General features: G+C 41.0%; 1 protein-coding gene across 6 annotated transcripts in view; it reads right to left on the minus strand.

Moving 5' to 3' along the window:
* Positions 1 to 21,015, minus strand: part of arhgap33 (Rho GTPase activating protein 33) — a 96,497-nt gene that overhangs the window by 15,855 nt on the left and 59,627 nt on the right. For all 6 annotated transcript variants that reach the window (XM_072692339.1, XM_072692338.1, XM_072692341.1 and 3 more), the window contains 13 exons: positions 20,714 to 20,800; positions 18,899 to 19,036; positions 15,709 to 15,801; positions 14,866 to 14,988; positions 11,664 to 11,741; positions 10,888 to 10,969; positions 10,304 to 10,369; positions 5,713 to 5,862; positions 4,593 to 4,695; positions 3,477 to 3,621; positions 3,256 to 3,338; positions 2,133 to 2,240; positions 99 to 244 (listed from right to left, as the gene is read on the minus strand). In XM_072692339.1, the coding sequence (XP_072548440.1) occupies positions 99 to 244; positions 2,133 to 2,240; positions 3,256 to 3,338; positions 3,477 to 3,621; positions 4,593 to 4,695; positions 5,713 to 5,862; positions 10,304 to 10,369; positions 10,888 to 10,969; positions 11,664 to 11,741; positions 14,866 to 14,988; positions 15,709 to 15,801; positions 18,899 to 19,036; positions 20,714 to 20,800 (1,402 nt within the window). The remainder of the gene's footprint in view (positions 1 to 98; positions 245 to 2,132; positions 2,241 to 3,255; positions 3,339 to 3,476; positions 3,622 to 4,592; positions 4,696 to 5,712; positions 5,863 to 10,303; positions 10,370 to 10,887; positions 10,970 to 11,663; positions 11,742 to 14,865; positions 14,989 to 15,708; positions 15,802 to 18,898; positions 19,037 to 20,713; positions 20,801 to 21,015) is intronic.

Consider the following 21,015-nt stretch of genomic DNA (forward strand, 5'->3'; position numbering starts at 1 on the left):
CTTAAATGTAAACGTAGCCAGACAGAGACAGAGCAAAGATCAGGCCTGTATGGATCCTTGTACGTGTGTGGTGAAGGTGGATGTTGTGGTGGGTATACCTGCGCTGAAACGGCCCACTGAGGTGAACGAGTCACTGAACAGCACCTCCACGTTGGTGAGCAGGAACTCCACCACCACAGACTGGATGCGGACCTCCTTAAACGGGTCAGCTCCACTGAGTCCCACCGCCTCGATCTCCTTAGACCTGGAAGACACAACAAACGGCACACCTCAGTATCTCTGTCTTTAGCCATAGAGTGAGCACAATTGAACAGATCCTGGTGTGTACAACCGGGCTGTCTGTGGTAATTGAGGAAATGTAGACATAAAGCACTGTGATAATCTTCATTTATACAACTCCCAGTCATATACCTCTGAAGTTCAGTCTTAGTGGTCTAGATCATTTCTCGGATTTTCACAATCCAAACACGTAATCCCAAGCACATTCAAAGATGTTGAGGTCTCTAGGTGGTCAGCCTATTGTCCAGATAATAGCTGCGGTTTCAGCCCCTTGAAACACTTGTTTTTGAATTTTGCAAAACGCCACTGACAGATCTTATTTGAATATGTAAGCTACATTTAGACCTGCATTATCTTCTGTATAATGCTCCACTTAGTGGAGTGTAGTACTAATAAATGTATATTATATTATTTAAAACTAAAGTAGACACTAAGACTTAAGTAAGTCATACAGTGTGAGTTAAAGTAGGCTGTGAGGATTTGTTGGGAGTACTGTTTATCTGGTGAGAATCTGAGGATCTTTCTTGGACCTGTTTAACAGACCTTTTTCTAAAATCAAGTTTTGAAGACTGATTTATTTTCTTTACATTTCAATCTTTCTTATTTAAGTAGATTATATTCGATCTGACATCATTAGAAACACACAATAAGTCCAGATATTTGTGGACACCCCTTTGAATGAATGCTACTTTAAGCTGTACACACACACAGAGCTTGACTTGTCCCTGAAGAGAATTATTGCCAATAGAAGGAGAGGGGTGCAGAGGAGGGTATAAAGCAATCTAGCATTGAGCTGTGGAGCAGTGGAATTGTGTTCTTAGGAATGATGGTTTGTACTCTATCCATACTTTGTTGGGGGATGAGGTGAGGTGGTGATCACCCAACATCCTGACTTCCTAACACTCTTGTCACCGAACGCAATCTAATTTTAACAGCAATGCTCCAAAATCCTTCCAAAAAGCCTTTTCTGGACAGTGGAGACAGTTACTCTAACAAAATCAGGAGGAACTCTTATTTAATAACCCTGATTTCAGAAGAAACAATGAATGTGCAGGTGTCCCAATACTTTTGTCCATATAGTGTAAATTACATTACAAAATCTCCCTTGATAAAACAAATAGCTCAGAGCTTTTGTGCATTTCCCGTTTTCATCTTGTCAGTGTTGTGTGCTGATGTACACCCAAGAGAGCACAGAGCATTTAATGCCTCCAACCACAAACTGCAGACCCTGCAAAAACACTTCAGCAAACAATAAATAAACTGCAGATGATGAAATTATGCTCTCCAGGAAATGACTCAACTCTCTGAAGTCCTTAAAACGATGAGCTGTCAAGTGAACTGAAATAGATTGCAGTGTTTCGCTTTATTCATCAAACCGAAATACAAAAAAAAACGAACACAGTGGGCCTAAACCTAGATGAAGCCCCTTTCAGTACCTTTTAGGATGAGTGGTTGGTCTAGTGCACTAGGTAACACCACCACCCTTTTATAGCAGACTAGGGTTCAGTTCCCTGGCTGAGCGAGCACGCTACACTACACCAGCATTAGGAAGCATTAGACAAGACTCTTAACACTAGATTCTTCTGCCTGTGCAACACAATTCAATGACAAATGGCTCTAAATAAGATCTCCAGCCAAATGCCATATAGCTTCATGTAAAATGAGCTGGAGTGACAAAACTAAACATCCAACACTAGCACCTGACCTCAGTAATGCTTTTATGGCTGAATGCAATCAAAGCCAAAGATCTGAGATTCTGTAAGAAACTTTGAATGAGCAGGTGTCCACAAACTTTTCTCCATATAGTGTTTGTGCAAATGGTGTCAGTGTTAAAGATGCAGGGGAAGGGTCACCTGAGCAGGTTTGGGGCCCAGACGATAGCCAGGTTCTTAACGTGCATGTTGGTCTGTCCACTCATGGTGGCAAGGTGGGCCAGGTGTCTTATGAGGTACTCCAGGGTCCTACGACACAGACAGTTTTCATCATCATCATCATCATTTGTTTTGGTGTGAACAGGATGTTTTGGTGTGAAACAGTTCATTATGAAGACAACAACATGGAGATAAGACCCAGGGGGCCACAATGACCATGCGAATCTACACCTACCTACACCACCTTTGAGTTTTTAAATGTAATGAGAACAGTAAGCTACTGCACGTAGTTCTTTGCAACGAACATACTTAAAATGTCAATAGGCCAAATTCTTGCCTCAAATCTACTGTTAAATAATGTTTCGGGCATCAGGCAGTGTATTCATAACTATTTGATGTATGAACACACTGCTTGATGCTCACACAACTCACTTACTGTGTGTATGTTTACTAACATGATTTTAATTATCTGTAGATACTCTGTAGATTCGCCTACTGTGATTCTCCTGCATGATTTCGGAAATGAAGAGGCCTATTTCGGTTATTCTACTTCTAAACTGAAGAGGTCCATGCCACCTTTAAAGCTCCCAGCTAGGCAGCCGACTTGCTCTGTGGAATGCACCGAGTCCTCAGCTCCAAGACACCAGCTGACAGATGCCTGTGCTAGTCAACATCACTTAGAGTAATGAGGAAAGATGGCGCCCGCTACCCACCAAATTGTGCTCACTCTTACTCCGGCTGCTGATGGCAAAGCAGCATGATTCGAGACTCGAATTTGCGCAACCCCTGGGTAATAGTGGCAGTGCATTTGACCACTGAGCCACTTGGAGCCGATTAAATTAGCTTTTAATTACAGTTATAGCTTTTTTATTTCCTTTTCAAATGCATTATTAGCTTAGATTACTTTAATGAATACTCTTTCATTTGAGTTATTGCTTATTACTGTTACTAAACATTACCACTTATGTGTAAAACACTTTGAGCTGCTACCTATTATTATTATTATTATTATTATTAATAAATCTGACATTTTGAAAAGCTGGTAGAATTTCGTCGTGTGCTTTAAACATAGATACTAATGATCAGTGGCGTATGTAGAGTTTACCTGTAGTGGGGAGGGGGTAACTGCTGGATAACATCATGCACTTTGACCATGCGTTCGTCCTCCGTCATTTCTCCCATACAATCCTATAAAGATGCACACGCACATATTTGTACATGTCTAGACAGAGCTAAAGTTATCCCAGAGCTAATCATTTTTTCCCCAAAACCTGTTTTCTACATTAAATCATGAAGTGATGAAGGAGCAAGCAGTTCAGCACTCACAGCAAACTTGTCGTAGAGCTGGTACGTGAGGAGTGGATTGGGCAGCTCTCTGAAGTACAGCTTGCAGAGAGAGCCTACACAGTGAATGTCCTGCATGTACACGTCTTTAGTCAGGTCTGGGACGTTCTCGCTGTCAAACTCGTGCCTAGAGGAGGGGCACAGTGGAGGGACATAAGAAAGGAACAATTCCAGTCGTCACGTTAACATTAGCTTTTATTCACTTGTGAACTATGTCAGTGTCTTGTGGCGTAGTGCTCCTTTAAGCTCAGAAATGGAGCACAGGCAAAGCTTTGGGGGGGCCTTTTAAGGTGGATTTATTGGAAAGGGACTCAAAGTCATTAAGTAGGTAACCTATTATACAGCCAGATATAAATATGAGAGAGTCTATGGCACAATAATGACATTACACCATGACTAACTGGAGCATTTAAAGGGGAATTCCACACAATTTTAAATAAAACACCATTTAAATGAAATAACGCTGCATGATTCAATAGATGAAGTTATTTAGGTGTGAAATCGTTCATTGTAGAGGAACTCAGGAGCTTGAATTTTTTAAAGTGGTGGTGATAGAAACCAGGGGTTGCAATGACAACACAAATATAGCAAAAATTGTATTTGCTATCCATACTGACCAGTGAACCTACATGTGTACTCAGGAGTGTCAGCTTTATGATATTAAAATATTGGTACATCTAGGGTGAATAAAGTGAATAAATAACAGAATTCAAAGCTGTATTTGTTGCATTTAACCCTTAATCATTGGTGTTATTAAAAAAAACAAAAACAAAAAAAACACCAATTCAACCCCAGTACTACCTTAAAACCGAAAAATGTCTCAGAACTCAGGCACAGTTTTCTGTGTAAAAGCTTATAGAGCATGAAGCGATTAAGACTGAAGATCTGTTTCCATTCACCTCCACTGTGAAAAAGTATCTCTGGAATGGAGCACGTCATCAAACTCGGAAGCACTCTTTTAATCTTAATCATTTAATTATATATTTGATTATAATCATTTAACTTGTGTGTCAGTCTCCTTTAAGTACCACAGCCAATTACATATCGTCTTACTACTGCTGCTCCAGTTTTGCATGGACTTGGAGTTGGCGGACTAACCTGAGCTTCTGGATGTTGGAGGAAACGCCAGAATGTCTGTAGATGCCATCAACAACGCCATGCTTCTCGATGAATTCAGAGCAGCTGGTTAAGACCTGGGGAACTAAACCAGCCACCACAAAAACACAGGATTAAACACAGTTACTAAAAGAACTCTTGCTGACTGATACTAGTTGGCCGACAGGAATCAACTGATAAGATTCTAAGGATTTACTGGTTTCAGTGAATATCACTGTTTGGTATTATGAACTAAGGTACGAGTCTTTGTACTTTAGATAGCAGACTGAGCGGCCCTGACTAGACCAAAAGGTTCTACAAACAGCCAAAACACAGGGGAAACTGAAGCCAATAATATATTTGTTGTATTTTAAATATATTAAATCTAATAAATCCATACCAATAGACATACACATATATGAACATAATGATATATAATAGCACATTATTATTATTATACAGTATTTGGTGTATATATGACATTACAACTTACATTACAACTACGTCACCTTGCACATGAATGGATTAAGGTAATGAGTTAATAATAAAAGGGATTATAAAGTACTGGAGCTGAGGAACTCCACACTAATGTAAACCAGCCAGTTTACGTGGTATCAGGAGCTCAGAGGAAGGCGTATAAGGATCACGGCCCATTTTACTGATTTTGTCGAGGTACAGCTGTTTCTCTTCGAAAGCAAGATGGCTAATTTTAGCTATTTTTCACCAGCTATGTTCACACAGAGCAGCAAAGCCAGAAGTTAGATCCAAGATAAGGTGGCCAAAAAAAAAAAAAAAAAAAAATTCTTTAATTTATAATTTCTGCGTTCAATAGTATAGTGAATAATTATTCAGGGCGTTTCCTTTACAATGGTGGTGATAGGAACCATGAGTTGCCATGACAACAACACAAATATATTTTCAACATTGACTGTGAAATTGTGGTATATATGAACATACCACTTTTTTTTTGTAAACACATGGTGTAATACATTTCTGCAAAAGAGCTTATGGCTTATATTAAGCTCTGAATTTAGACAATTTCTCATTAGGGTTTATAAAGCTCGTCCAACCCTGTACAAGGCATGGACAGATCAACAGAAATCCCAAGCTTGTGTCTCATTACCGTCTTGCCCGGAGTTGAGGAGGTGTTCTCCCAGGTCGCAGCCGAAGACTCGCTCCTTCAGGATGCCCCTCTGCTTCAGTTTCTGCTTGCTGGGTCTGGACTTCATGAACGTGCGCAGGAAACCCATCAGCTTCCCGTGCTTCTTGGACACTGACACAGGGGGGCGCAAGAGAGCTAAAGTGACAAATATGCAAAAGACAGCAAACACGTGGTTCTCTAACTCTGCTCCAGGATGCCACAACCTAACCGGAGGAGAGATAGCTGAACCTCTGCACTGATACGTACACTGCTTGGATATGATGTCTGTATGTATGATATGCAATATCAGGTCAAGTTTGAGTTTCATTATATCCCAAATACATAAGTGGCAGTAACTCAGGCGGACAGTGTTAAGTAGGGCCAAGTTGTGTTTAGAAGTTATGGTATGAATGGACGCCTCCCATATCCATTCTTCACATTCCTATGCTACTCTAGTATTTTCCCCCCACTTATGATGTTCATCATTCATTTTTACATGATCATTTTCAACACTCCCAACACACCTGATCCAACAAATTTGCTAATTAACAACACCAAGTTGACATGGCTGTCAGAGCTTTTCAAAACACTAAAATATGCAGAACAGGGTTGTGAAACCTGTGTCTTAGCATTGCTATGCATTTAAGACTGTTCTAACTTGCTGCCCTGAACTGTAACCACTAAAAAAACAAGTGCTGGACTGAACATCCATTTTAGATTTGGTCTAAGTGGGCAGGGCTGAACTGCCGTAGGCTGAATAGGTAATCTGTAAATGGGTTATTAATGACAGGAATTTAAAATGGGCTGATCTTGCAGCATAATTTCTATATGTTGGTGAGGTTGGTGTGGCGCAACAGATAACACCAATACCTGCCAGTGAGCTATTACACCATGTGGGAGACTGGGGTTCGATTCCCGGTCTGGGTGGCTATGCTGCGCTACACCAATAAGACTCCTAATACTACATTGGCCCACCTCTGTAATACGAGAAAAAACCTTTGTAAGTTGCTCTGGATAAGAGAGTCAGCTAAATGCCATAAATGTAAATGTAAATATATGTAAACTGCTTGGATTGAGATGTGAACACCATCTGATTTTAACTTAAGCAATGTTTACGTACCACATCAAACTATTCCTAAGAATAAAAAAAATGCATTTTTTTTAAATGTAGTTTTCCAAGATATGGGCTTTAAAATGTTTTAAAAGTTGGGTTACATCTAACTTGCACAATTAACACATTTGCCCTAAATGTGAATAAACAGCCAATAAGCATATATGGTCGTTTTTTTGTTTTCCCAACAGTAATAGAAGCATATGGCTCAACAATTGGCAAATTTTGCATTTACCCAAACCCGCTTCAAATGACGTTACAATATACTTTACAAAATACTTTTTTATTATGACGTTTCTAACAATCTATAGCACAAACTAACTCATTTAGCTTAGGCCAACAGCATTAGAATTTTGCCCATTTCTATAGACAACAGTGTCTGTCTGTCTAAGAATACTTAAGGGAAACGTGGTAATTCAGCATGAGATTTGCATAACGCTAATTAGTAGGGTACACTACTTGCTAGCTCTTCATTAGCCTAAAGAACTAAATAACAGTGTCTGCTAAACTTTCTTGGCTAATTACAGCTTGCAAAGTTGTGTAAATCTGATTTCTCATCAAGCTATTCCCTTAACTGGGCCACGGTAGGCAATTCATTAAATGTCTGTGACTAAAGGAATGCTTCATCCTAAAACGCTGACAGATTAAAAGCCGGGTGTCTTCTAGCCCTCGTTCATTAGCAGTAGCCTTAGCATTTTTTTGGAGTGAAGGATTCCTTTAGAGTAAATAAGCAGCAGATCAGTGGAATGTGTTAGCGAGATTAGGATTAGGGTGGAGGCAAACCTTAACAGAGCCTTAAAACAGCACTAGAAACAAAATCACTCATCTCCAGACAGTCCAGAGGCAGACAACAGCTTCTCATTTATACAGCGAGACGCCTGAGCTTTATAGAGCGAGGAGAGAGAGAGAGATGATCACAACATTTCCAAATGATTTATGCCGTGCGGTAGCTGCCCACTCCTCCACCTCCATTTGCCAAGCTCTCCATACCACCCACTCCTGCTCTCCATGAGATCGGCTCGTTGTATAAATGGCTCTGATCCTGGTTACACGCTAAGCTTGGGTTTACAACCCCCACGGAAATGTTAGGACATGTAGGGGAGGGCCTTGTTTTGGACAAATTAGAACGAACACGAGTTAATTTCAACATCAAAGGTGTTACCAGCAAATCTTAGGAACCAAGGCTGAAGAACTGAGAGAAAGAAACAGAGAATACAGAGAAGAGAAGAGAAGAGAGATACAGCACAGGGCTCAGAGAGAGGCAGCACACCACCAGGATTCTTAGGCTTTGTTTAGACTGCAGGGCAAATCAGAATCTATTCTTCTTCATTCAGATTTTTACACAGATTTCAAGCTACAAGTGACCAAATCCAGTTTGTATAGTCAGACTGTGGTCAACCATAGCCACACTGGTTGCCATAGTAACGAGAGGAAGAGTATATTGATTAGAGAGCTGCATAACTTTGATAATCTCATGTATGAGCTTAGATGTTGATGTGCGCCATCACTTAACAACTATAACTAGCTGTGAGGATCATAATGCGATACTTTATCACAGCATGTCTTGCAAGCAGGTCTTCAGCTTGCACTTCTTGATGTAGTCCATTGTGGATTTTGGGATGCGGGTTTCGAGATTTTTACAGATTGCTGATGATGTTTAGGCTGGGGGACTGTAAAGGCCATTGTAAAAATCTTCAGCTAGCACTCGCACAGAGGGAGTCCACTGTGGATTTTGAGATTTTTGCAGACTGTTGATGGACAGTAAGGGACATGGTAAAGCAATCAGCTTGCATATCTGGAGGTAGTCCATTGTGAATTTTTGGGATGTGGATTTTGAGAGTTCTGCATGTTTCTGATGTTTAGGTCGGGGGACAGTAAAAGATTTGAGACTCCTGCTCTATGAGGTCGGCTCATTGTATAAATGGATCTGATCCTGGTTACACATAAAACTTTACAATCCCCAGGGAAATATTACGACATGTAGGGGAGGGCCTTATTTTGGACAAATAAGGTGAATGTGTTCCTTATAATTTTGCAGATATTTAATTGAACCCACTCTTCCCTCTACTAGTACAAAGTTCTCTTTGCCACTGATGACTGCTGATTTCTTCTATGAAGGTCATATTAGTGCTAATGTCGGTTCACCACCCACTCCAGAGTCTGCCCAGTCTTCATTGGAGTCAAATGGGGATTTTGATTAGTCTTTCTAGCAATCCTATGGGGGGATTCTTGGGACATCTTCTTGGCCTCAACTTGACCTCAACTGTTTCTGTTAACTGCCTTTTACTTAATTGCATTACAAATTAAGAAAACGGCTATCTGAAAACACTTTTTCTCCAGTTGTGTCTCACACTGTGATGTCAAAGACTACTACACTCTAAATTACGTAAAAATCCGATCTGTTAAAAATGTTGGCTTGTCAAACTGAGCAGCATGTTTAGGCATTTTAATCAAACTGGAAGACTTTATACTGCATTAAATTTACCTTGGAAGTCAGATTGAAGAACTGGGACTATGTTGCACCACAATTGACCATATCCAAGCCAAATATGCTGATAGTTCTACACCATTTAAAACATTTCCAAAAAAACACAGCTTACCACAACTGTTTTGACAATCCTGTACCAATGTTTTATGGCAAAGCTAACCAAAATATGTCCCATTTTATATGTTGTTTAATGTTGGCAATACCAGTTGATAACCCATTATGCAGTAATGGAAATAAACATCATGGAAATATGTTCACGAATAGAAGTTGGAGAGTAATGAGTGTATGACTGCCTGTTTAATGAGACAAAATAGATAGAAGTGCGGATAAACCATATAATACTGCTGCTTTCATTACTGTGGACATGTGGTGCGACCATCTTTGATTTTAAACTCAAGGTTGGTGAGGTTCTCCTGACTTTCCGACTAGGAAATCTGGCTTAACTGGGGATGTTCCAGTTGATATTTTTCTATTTGGGACCTTCCAGTTTAAATGGAATGCAGTATAAGTCTGAATAGAACAGGGGGGGGGGAGGATTTCCTGTGGCATCATATTGTCCACATCACAGATAATCAATCAATCATACTCAATCCAGTTCTGAGCTGCCCGTCTGAACAAAGCCTGTTAAACAAAATAAAATGCATCTTCAGGGAGAATTCTACAAACAGATCTTTTGCAAAGAACAGAATAAATTGGTGCATCCATTATACCAATAGTACTGTGTCTTCAGAGACGCAGCACATCTGAACATTTGATATGGCACAGATGACAGCCTCATTAAGGCAGACATAGTTTGGGCTAAACATTTCAAGGACTTTAAGAAAAAAAAACAAAAAACTAGAATCAGCAATATTGCCACAACAGCGGAAACAACAGAAGCAGGCAAGGTCGTCTCAAACCATTAAGCAGACTTATTATGAAGAAAAGAGACAAGTCATTATATGCAAACAATTGCTACTGTATCTCAGCCCTACCTGAGGTGGGAGAAGGTGGTCCGGGCACATTAGCGACGCCAGGCTTGGAGCTGACCGAATCTCCTTCTATAATGGTGAAAATGGCAAACAGTACAGGGAATAAAACAGAGAGGAACTCAACCTAAATATGCTACAATAATCACATTTTCCTTGTCCAATACCAGTAGTATACCAGTTTCCCAATACCAGTCCTACAATCTACTGTAGTAGAGTACTGGCTGACAACAATACCAATCTGGGTATTGGATATTGATTTTTGGGAAAAGCTCCATCTTAAAGGTCTAGGCTTCCCAAAAACACTGTAGCATAACGATGATACTTCCAGGGTAGAGCAAGCATTACACTGAACTCATTCACTCTCTCTCTCGATCAGTGAAGATAGCCATGAAGTGAAGAAGCTTTTCTTTAAAAACTACTAAGCTTAAAATGAGCCTTTCTACTAACCCAGGAAGAATTCATTCCTCATTCCATATTCATTATAGTTGTTAAGTCATTCATTCCTTTCCTGCTGATATCAGACTGATACCAATACGGACATGCCATCTCTAACTGCACTACAAGAACAGAAGAACCACGTGCAGTACCTAGTTTAGCGGCAGGAGCGCTAACAGACGGCGGCACCTTCTCATTGATCAGCTCCACACATTCACTGGGGAAGAAGCCGACCTGCGGGACATGAAGGATATGGGTTATCTTAGGTGTGTTTCTTGCTCAAGGACACACTGTGTTCAGATACACTGACATGGGTGATCATTAGCGCTTCACACTGTATTCTTTGGTTAGCCTTTTCAAGTCTGATCCAACAAGAAGGTAAAATATGGCATTCATATGATCTGAGAAACTCTATATGTCCAAATGTTTGTGGACACCCCTTCTAATAAATGCATTCTGCTACTTCAGGTTGTGCCCATTGCTGACAAAGATGTAAAAATGCACACACACAGAGCTTGTTTAGTCCCTGTTGAGAAATACTGCCAATAGAATAGGACTTTCTGGAGCAGAAAAAAAAGGACTGTTGCCTAATGCCAGGTGTGGCCTAGATGGGTGTAAATCCCCCCCAGCAATGAGCTGTGGAGCAATGAAACGGTGTTCTCTGGAATGATCATGCACCATCCAATACTTTTACCATCATATTTCTCATGAGTGTGTTAATACTGTAGTGCAAAGCCATTCATAGTCAGAAATTGGATCAATATAATCACATTTGGGGTTTTCTTCATATTGTGCAGCCCTAGCGTTAATAAACTGAACCGCCTTCATCTAGCTTTCCCTATTAATGTGTGCTGATGTCTTCAGAGAGGTGATGTGTGTGATGGGCTAGTAAGTGTTGATAAAAGGGTTTGTATGCTAGAGTGGGTACCTGAAAGCCATGTTTCCCCCTCCACCAGGTGGTCTCCTCTTTGGGTGGCATATCAATCACAGACAAAATATCACCGACCTTAGAAACAGAGATCAGTGCGCAATTATAGAAAGTGCTTATGGTACAGACAATCTGTGAACTAACATCCACTAAATACTATGATAATCAAATTGAGACATTACAAATTACAGCATTGTTGGCTTAGTACATCTAGCGTGTGTGTGTGTGTGTGTGTGTGTGTGTGTGTGTGTGAGCTTTTAATCAGCAAGCTCCACAAGGTCGACACACACGGCTGTGGGAGACAAAACATGACTTGTTAAACAACGTGCAGCCAAAACAGCCATCAAATGAGCCAAGGCACGCTTCACTACATGCCTGGTCCTGCCCACGATGAGTTTGGTTCTCGTCACAAGCAACTTCTGACCCACATAAGGGAAGTGGGAAGTGAGAAACTGAGCAGTGCCTGTTTCTCAGCAGAGAGCAAAGGGACCAAGACAGAGAGGGAAAAAAATAGAGGAGCAACAGAACGAGGGCAATTAAATGAGCAAGACATGAGAAAGACACAGAGAGACGGACTCAGAGAGCAATGACGATCACAAGGACTAACATGATTCACAGAAACAGAGAAAGCACCCAAGAATTCAGAAAGAAAAGATAAAAGAAGTGTAAGAAAAGAGGAAAGTATGTGAGCGAGAGAAATGTGAGAAAGTGTGGTGTTTAAGAGTAAGTGAAAGAAAGAGGGAGAAAGTGAGAATGAGTGAAAGAATGATAGTGGGAAAAAGTGAGTGGGCAAGAGACCGTGAGAGTGAGTGAGTGTGAGAATGAGTGAAAGAATGAGAGTGAGAAAGTGGGTTGGGGAGTGAGAGAGAGGGAAAAAGTAAGAATGAGAGTGAGTGAAAAAATGAGAGTGAGAAAGAGGCAGCGAGAGTGAGTGAGAGTGAGGATGTGAGAATGAGTGAAAAAATGAGAGTGAGAAAGAGCAAGTGGGAAAGAGGCAGCGAGAGTGAGTGAGAGTGAGGATGTGAGAATGAGTGAAAAAATGATAGTGAGAAAGTGGGCGGGAGAGAGAGCGAGAGAGAGGGAAAAAAGAAAGAATGAGAGAGTGAGTGACCGAGCGAGAAGGAGTAAAAGAATGTGATTGTGAGAAATAGTGGATGGACGTGAGAGAGAGAGTGTGAGTGAGGGTGTAAGAATGAGTCAAATTTATATGATCGAGAAAGAGTGGGTGGGAGAGTGAGAGAGAGAGTGTGAGTGAAAGAATGTGATTGTGAGAAAGAGTGGGTGGGAGAGTGAGAGAGAGTGTGAGTGAAAGAATGTGATTGTGAGAAAGAGTGGGTGGGAGAGTGAGAGAGAGGGAGAGTGTGAGTGAAAGAATGCGAGAAAACAGTGAAGAGAGAAAGAAGTGTATTTAAGAGTAAATGAGAGGGGTAGAAAGTGAAAGGTGTAAGAATGAGTGAAAGCATGCGATAGTGAAAGAGTGAAGAGAAAGAGAGACGTGTGTGAGAGAAAAAGCAGAAAATAAAGAAGAAACGATGAAAGATAAAAGGAGTGTAAGAAAAGAGGAAAGTATGTGAGAAAATCAGGACGAGAGAAAGAGAGAGGGGTTGTGAGAATGAGTGAAAGAATGTGATAGTGAGTAAAAGAGTCAGAGAGAAAGAATGAGAAAGTGTGTTGTTTATGAGTGAGTGAAAGAGAGTATGGCAGAGTGAGAGAATGAGTGTGTGAGAGTGAGAAAGTAAGAGAATGAATGATAAAGCTGGAGCGAGAGTGAGCGAGAAACCAACAGTGTGAGAAAGTGTGTGAGAGGGGAAAAAAAAAAAGAGAGATAGAGTGAAAATGAGAGAGACAGAGAGAGCTTTAAATGTGCCAGGTCACCCTGTTCTGTGGCCCAGAAAGAGCCAGTCTATATGGAGCAGGGACTGGGGAGGGGGGGGGACAGGAATAGACCTGATGAAGGAGGAAGAGGATGGTAACGAGGAAGATGAGAGGGTGACAGCACAGCAGAACCAGGCAAGCTGTGGGAAAGCAGAATCAGGCCAGGACAAAGCACAGGACAACACAACAGTACTCTGAGCACGGAGCTGGTGGAGATGTGGAGAAGTCATGTTAGCTGCACGTTAGCAGGCTGATCAGTACTGCTGTGGAGGTCACACTGCAGAAGCTCCATTTCTGTGGCTTATACTGCACATCAGTCGTAATGCTGTCCTAACATACCATCAAGGGAGCACTCCAATGTAGTATTACATCTGAAAGCCTTCACAGTAGCTGCATTAGATATTTTATTGTAGTTCCGTGATTCAGTTTTCTGTTTCGCCTAAAATGTAGTTTCAGTTAGTTTTTGTTTTATGCGATACTGGAGGATCTCAGGTGCTTTCACTCAAGAGACTAAATAAGGTTCAATACCGCAGCCAAACAAACTTTTTCCCCCCTGATGTGAGGTGACATCCACCTGGAAAAACAGAGATGTGAATTTGGACAGTGCCAAGTTGGTCAGACCACTGAGGAGTTCAGTGAAAAACAGCAGGTAATTCTGCCGGAAACAAATATACGTATATGGTCAAACAAACAGAGATGGCTGATTCAAATTAAAATATAATCACAGAGGTAACTGTATATCTCGAAAATACCTCAGGATCCAAGGTAAATTGATACTCATCCATATAGGCCCTAATTTCATAAATGTAGTCCTCATTCTGCTCTTGCGTCCATTGTCGGCTACTTTACAGTATCTGGTGAAAGGTGGCTGCTTCAACAGTGTTTGTAATGTGATGAACTGCAACAAATTCAACATGTCAAAACAGAAATGGGCTGTTTGTCGCCACATCCTGCTCTTTTGCTCACTGCTGGTTTGGACAGTTTAATTGATTATAATTGGAGTGTTCTGATTTTGTCGCTCACTTGAGTCACTGTCGTTGTGATGACAAGGTAAAAGTGTGTGTTGTTGAACCATAGAAAAACACCAAGACCAATTTAATATTGCTGCTCACTTTAAACAATATGCCAACCTTTCTCATCTCATCATGTACATGAACATCTTGAACAACATGTCATCAATAGGAGTTATGCCTACAGGAAGATCATTAAATCAAGATTTTTCAAACCATCAAATCTAATGGATGTGAATGTCAGGATGGTGTTAGTTAAATAAATAAATAAATGAATGAATCGTCCGTCCTGCAAACGGAAAGGCTTGTGCATGTACCTCAATTGAGATCTCGTCGCTGGCTTGGGCAGTGTAACGCTTGATGACATGAGCTGCCGCGATTGCAGGGACGTTTAAAGATGCCTCTTCCTTCAACAGAAACCGGTTGCCATGATTGTCGATCTGAAACATGCAACAGGTGACAAAGGTTTCACAAAGGCTGGAGAACATTCTGTGGATGGTGGTGTGGTGACTGTGTTGACTGGATGGTCCTCTCTTCATACGGGTTGTTTAGCTACCGTAATGATAGCCTGGGAAGGGAAGCTATATTTTCATCAAGCCCTGGGTTGGTAGGGTCTTCATATGAAAGATGTTAACTACCTAAACTATGCTCAGAACACCTCTGTAACTAAATTAACCAAAGCATGCACTGATCAGATGTTCCCTGTAAGCAAGGAATTATCCCTGGTGCTAGTCAGGTGATCACCATGGTTCTAAATTGGACATAATCACCACATCATGGTCCTGATTGGTCCTGATCTCCCCCTGACCACAATGTTTCTCTACCTCATGGTCATTTGTTTTAAGACCTCTCAATGACTGTGACTGGTCCTAATGGAAGGAATAGGACCGAAATGTTCTACAGTAGCTACACCACATTTGCATGCAACTGAAGGTCATCACAAATTCAAATACTCCTGTAACTTCTCTTTTAATTTAACCCTGAAACAAACATGCCACTTCCACTAAAGGACATTTAAAGAAAAAAGGAAGAGGCCAAAAAAAAGGAAGGCGTGAAGTTGCCATTCATGTCAAGCGATTACATTCCCTTTTCTCCACATATCTACACACGCCTTAAGTTCTGCTCAAGTTGTTCTATCCAACAACTTGCTTTCCTCTCACCTCCATCCATGTGAGCACAGGCCCACAGTTCAGCTTACTGTCCACGATCATGGAGAGTCGGTTCAGGTACTCAGAGAGCATGGGGGTGAAGATCTGATGACAGAGAAAGACACACAGGTGACAGCGATCAGTAATTAAAAGCTCTAGATTCTACAACATTATGGCGTATTGTATGTATCGGATGTAATTAGGGGTGTAAGAAAATATAAACATATATACTGAAGTATTGCAATACTATGTTTTGCAACAGAGGGTATGTATTGACATCATGTTTCCTCCGGGCCATGCCCTCTTTAGTCAGACTGAGTGGCAAAACATTCGCAAACACAGCTGTGTTTATTAGGAAAAACCTAATAAGCGATAGCATAATTTGCTTAAGCTTAAGGCAGCTGGACTCGACAGCTGGACTCAAAGAACCAGTGATCCATGGACATCATTGTGTAGCCAGCAATGTCCAGCTAACTGAGGCTCAAATCACACCTGTTTAGAGGATAAAGCCTCATATCTGACGGCACAGATTCGAGTATATGGTCTTAGGAGTGTTTTCAGGCTCATTTAGGAGACTACTTCATATAGTTCTTTTAATTGAATTTAGCATGTTGCTAATTTCACAACTACGGTGGGCCTATTTTTTTCTCTAGGTCTAGAATACAAACCAACATGTTGGCACATCACTCACTGAGGAGAAAACATCTCATATACAAGCCACCAATTTCTCATCAGCATTGAATCTCATGACTGGAGTCTTATGTCAAAAAACAAACAACCACCAACAACAATAAAAAAAACAACACATGAATCTACCAAGGTCCTGATCTCTCTATCGGTCTAGCTCCTGCGGTTTTGTTGAATTAAAACAAAAAAGAAACTTTTATTTATCTGAGCCAAAGCAATCTATGCAAAGTATATATATATATATATATATATCTATATATATATATATATATATATATATATATATATATATATATATATACAGTCATGCCCGAAAGTATTCATACCCCTGGCAAAGTTTGACTTAAATTTACTTTTATTTAACCAGAAGTTATATTTTTGCCTTGAAACGACACAGGCATCTCCCAAGAGATAACACGATGATGTACAAGAGGCATCATTGTGGGAAAAAGTATTTCTCAGCTTTTATACACATTTGAACAAAAAGTGGCATGTCCAAAATTATTCATACCCTTTGAAAACTGTCACAGTATATGGGAAAATCCAAAGTTCTATACCATTCCAAATAGTCCAAGCTGTTTTAAAGCATCCTAATTACCCTGATTCATTGGGAACAGCTGTTTTAATCAACTCAACAGGAGAAAAACAGCAGCTCTCTGCAGTTGGTTTGTGGACAGTCATGGTTAAGACAAAGGAGCTCACTAAGGACCTGCGGCTGTGCATTGTTGCCGCTCACAAGTCAGGAAAGGGCTATAAAGCCATATCAAAATGTTTTCAAGTTCCAGTGGCTACAGTGCAAAGTATTATTAAAAAATACAAGAAGTTCCGCACTGTGGAAAATCTCAGAAGATGTGGTCGGAAGCCAAAAGTGACACCTGTGCTGGCCAGGAGAATAGTGAGAGAGGTGAAGAAAAATCCAAGGATCACCACCAAGGCCATCCTGGTGAATCTGGACTCTGCTGGTGGCGACATCTCAAGGCAGACAGTTCAACGGACACTGCACACTGCTGGGTTCCACGGACGCAGGCCAAGGAGGACACCACTTCTCCAGAAAAGGCACACAAAAGCCCGCTTGACCTTTGCAAATGCTCATCTGGACAAAGAAGAAGACTTCTGGTGTTCTGTTTTATGGTCAGATGAAACAAAAATTGAATTGTTTGGCCACAATGATGTGTGCACCATTTGGCGTAAAAAAGGAGAAGCCTTCAACCCTAAGAACACCATCCCCACTGTCAAACATGGTGGTGGGAACCTAATGTTTTGGGGGTGTTTTTCAGCCAATGGACCAGGGAACTTGATCGCAGTAAATGGCACCATGAAAAAAGAGCAATACATCAAGATTCTCAACAACAACATCAGGCAGTCTGCAGAGAAACTTGGCCTTGGGAACCGGTGGACATTTCAGCACGACAACGACCCAAAACACACAGTCAAAGTGGTGAAGAAATGGTTAGCAGACAAAAACATTAATGTTTTGCAGTGGCCCAGCCAGAGTCCTGACTTGAATCCAATTGAGAATCTGTGGAGGGAGCTAAAGATCAGGGTGATGGCAAGGAGACCCTCGAACCTCAAAGAGTTGGAGCTCATCACTAAAGATGAATGGGCAAAAATACCAGTGGAGACATGCAAAAAGCTGGTCAGCAATTACAGGAAGCGTTTGATTGCTGTAATAGCCAATAAAGGCTTTTCTATTAATTATTGAGAAGGGTATGAATAATTTTGGACATGCCACTTTTTGTTCAAATGTGTATAAAAGCTGAGAAATATTTTTTCCCACAATGATGCCTCTTGTACATCATCGTGTTATCTCCTGGGAGATGCCTGTGTCATTTCCAGGCAAAAATATAACTTCTGGTTAAATAAAAGTAAATTTAAGTCAAACTTTGACAGGGGTATGAATACTTTCGGGCATGACTGTATATATATATATATATATATATGCTCAAATCACACCTGTTTAGAGGATAAAACCGTTTACATGTACAAGTTTACATGTAAAGATTGTAAATGATTTTGTGTTGCATTTAAACCCTGACCATTAGATGGCAGCTTTGTTCAGATCCTACTGTCCAGATAGGATAAAATCTCTTTTCTTTTACTCAGATTTTATGCATACATATTTACATTTACTATGACATTTCCCCTAACATTTATTTAAAAAAAATTGCAATACCTGATTCTGCTTACAGTATCACAATAAATTAAATTATAATCCCTGTATCATGATGCATACCATATCGGCAGGTTCTTGCCAATACACAGCTCTAACCTCAAGACATGCCACGTTCTCGCATTCGGACAGAGAGGCACTGCTTCATCCATAACAACATAAATGTCAGCCTATATAACGGCCACTAAGAATATAGAACCTGGCCTATATAAGTGTCTGCTGACCTCCATACAGCATAGCAGACACGTTAGCTGTTAGCATTAAGCAGAAGCCATGGTTAGGCGTAAGGGGAAGAAAGGGGGCCACCCTGGGGGTGGGGTGGTGGTGTAGCAGTCCCAGACTTACCTCCACTCGGTCCCCGATCTCTGCGAGGGCGGGCAGGGGCAGTAGCTGGGAGTAGCGGCGGTCGTAGATGCACTGGTGCAGATGAGCATCCAGCGTCCGGAACTCTTCATACGAGCGGCGCACCATCCACGTCTTACTCTACATACCAGACAGAGAGACAGAGAGAGCGAGAGAAAGATAGAGAGAAATGGGGTAAAAGAGGCAGAGGCAAAGCAGACCAGAACAGGAGGGGGACGGGGACAGCTCAGAGTGAGCTAGATCACACCCCTCTCATGCGTTCAATCATCGAGTCATCAGAAGCTCCAGAGCATTTCACACTAACTGCCAATTCTGGTTCGTCAGCTACATTCGTTTACGCCAGCTAACAGACCCGTGTTGGCTAGCATTGCATACTGACTAGGGAAGAAGGGACATCCCAGAGAGAGCGAGGTCAATGATGCCCTCTTGAACTCTCGGCCACAGTTAGCTGTGGCACTGCCGTGAATCAAAGTGAATGCCCATGATAAAAAAGTTAGTGATTGAGACCATTAAGTGTGTATTTTTTCACTAACAGTAATGATAAAAGACTTTTAAATATCGCAAGTGTTTTAAGGTGTAACAATTTAAAAAACCTTACAAATTAAAAACATTAATAAAAAAATAACTCAATATTAGCCTTAAGGATGATAACTGACACTTGATTGCAATAAAAGTTTAATTAGTATCATCTTTTAGGCTTCTGGCATGGCCATGCATACACTTATTCTGCACTCATATTTAAAATCATGTATACGCCTCGACAAGGACTACCAGAGGTAGGCTTTAGAATACAAACTAACATGTTTGGCACATCACTCACTGAGGAGAAAACATCTCATTTAGAAGCCACCAATTTCTCATTAGCATTAAATCTCATGATTGGAGTCCAGATCTTTCTACCTGTCTAGCTCCTGCTGTGTTGATGAATTAAAACAAAAAGGTTGAAGAAACTTATTTATCTCAGCCAAAGCAATATGTGTAAAATATGATTATATATCTGTAAAATTAAGAAATGAAGGCATTCTAACAAATTTTTTTACAAAAAAAAACCCAAACATAAAATTGTACAAATTCTATCAAACCTGTGGCACCCCTAGCTATACACAGTGACCGAACTGCACACTATAGCAGCTAGATGAAAAGGGGTCTGGCTATGCATTTCAAAATGTTTATTTTTAAATCATTTAATAAATTAAATGTATAAACATAATCATTCCCATTTTATGTGTCTTAAAAACATTCTGTAGTTTATAAGACAAAAAATGTTTAAATTCTCCTCCTGGAATCAATATATAAAGTACTTCTGATTCTGATAAATGGGGAAGGTGGGCAACCATGCCCTAAGGGCTAGAGGAGCGTCTTGTGACCAGAAGGTTGCCAACTTGATCTCTTGAACAGACATGACAACTCAAGCGCCTTAAACACGGCACCCAACCGCCAAGTGCCCCCCAGGTGCCCAAACTGCTCCGGGCACATGTGTGTGTGCTCACTAGTGTATGTACGTGTACTGATGCATCACTGCACTGATGGCTCAAAGCTGGAGGTGAAATTTGTGTGAGCGCAACACAAATGGTAATTTAGTGATTCTGCCATCTTCTTCATTAAGACTCCGGATACTTTTCAAATAGCAGGAGTGTCTAGACGTCTGACTGCTGCTGGAAGTGGAAGGAGGCTCATTTGCAGAGTGACACATTCACCTTGAAACAAACTGTGAGTGAGAGTGTGTGACAGCATGGACAAGTGGAGGTGCGTTATTAATAAATAATCCCTGTCTGGGGGCAGGGTATGTCCACTCACCTGGCAGGAGACCTGCACGAGGAAGACCAGGTCCTTGGGGTTGGCTGAGCTCCAGCTAGCATCACTCTGCTCGCTGGCAAACTGCAGCTGAGGGCACAAACACGATCACAAACACACACAAGTTAACATGCAGGTTAATATAACAGGTGGGGCACAAGAACTGTCCACTTGCATAACTCTTGGTAACTAGAGCTGATGATTAACCACTATGTAATTAACCACTATGACAGATTCTAATAGTGTTACATACCACAGTTAGCTCCAGTCTAGCAATGTGATTGGCTGTAGTGCCAGTAATTCCT

The sequence above is a fragment of the Salminus brasiliensis genome, chromosome 1 (genome assembly GCF_030463535.1).
Source record: "Salminus brasiliensis chromosome 1, fSalBra1.hap2, whole genome shotgun sequence".
Lineage (NCBI taxonomy): Eukaryota > Metazoa > Chordata > Actinopteri > Characiformes > Bryconidae > Salminus > Salminus brasiliensis.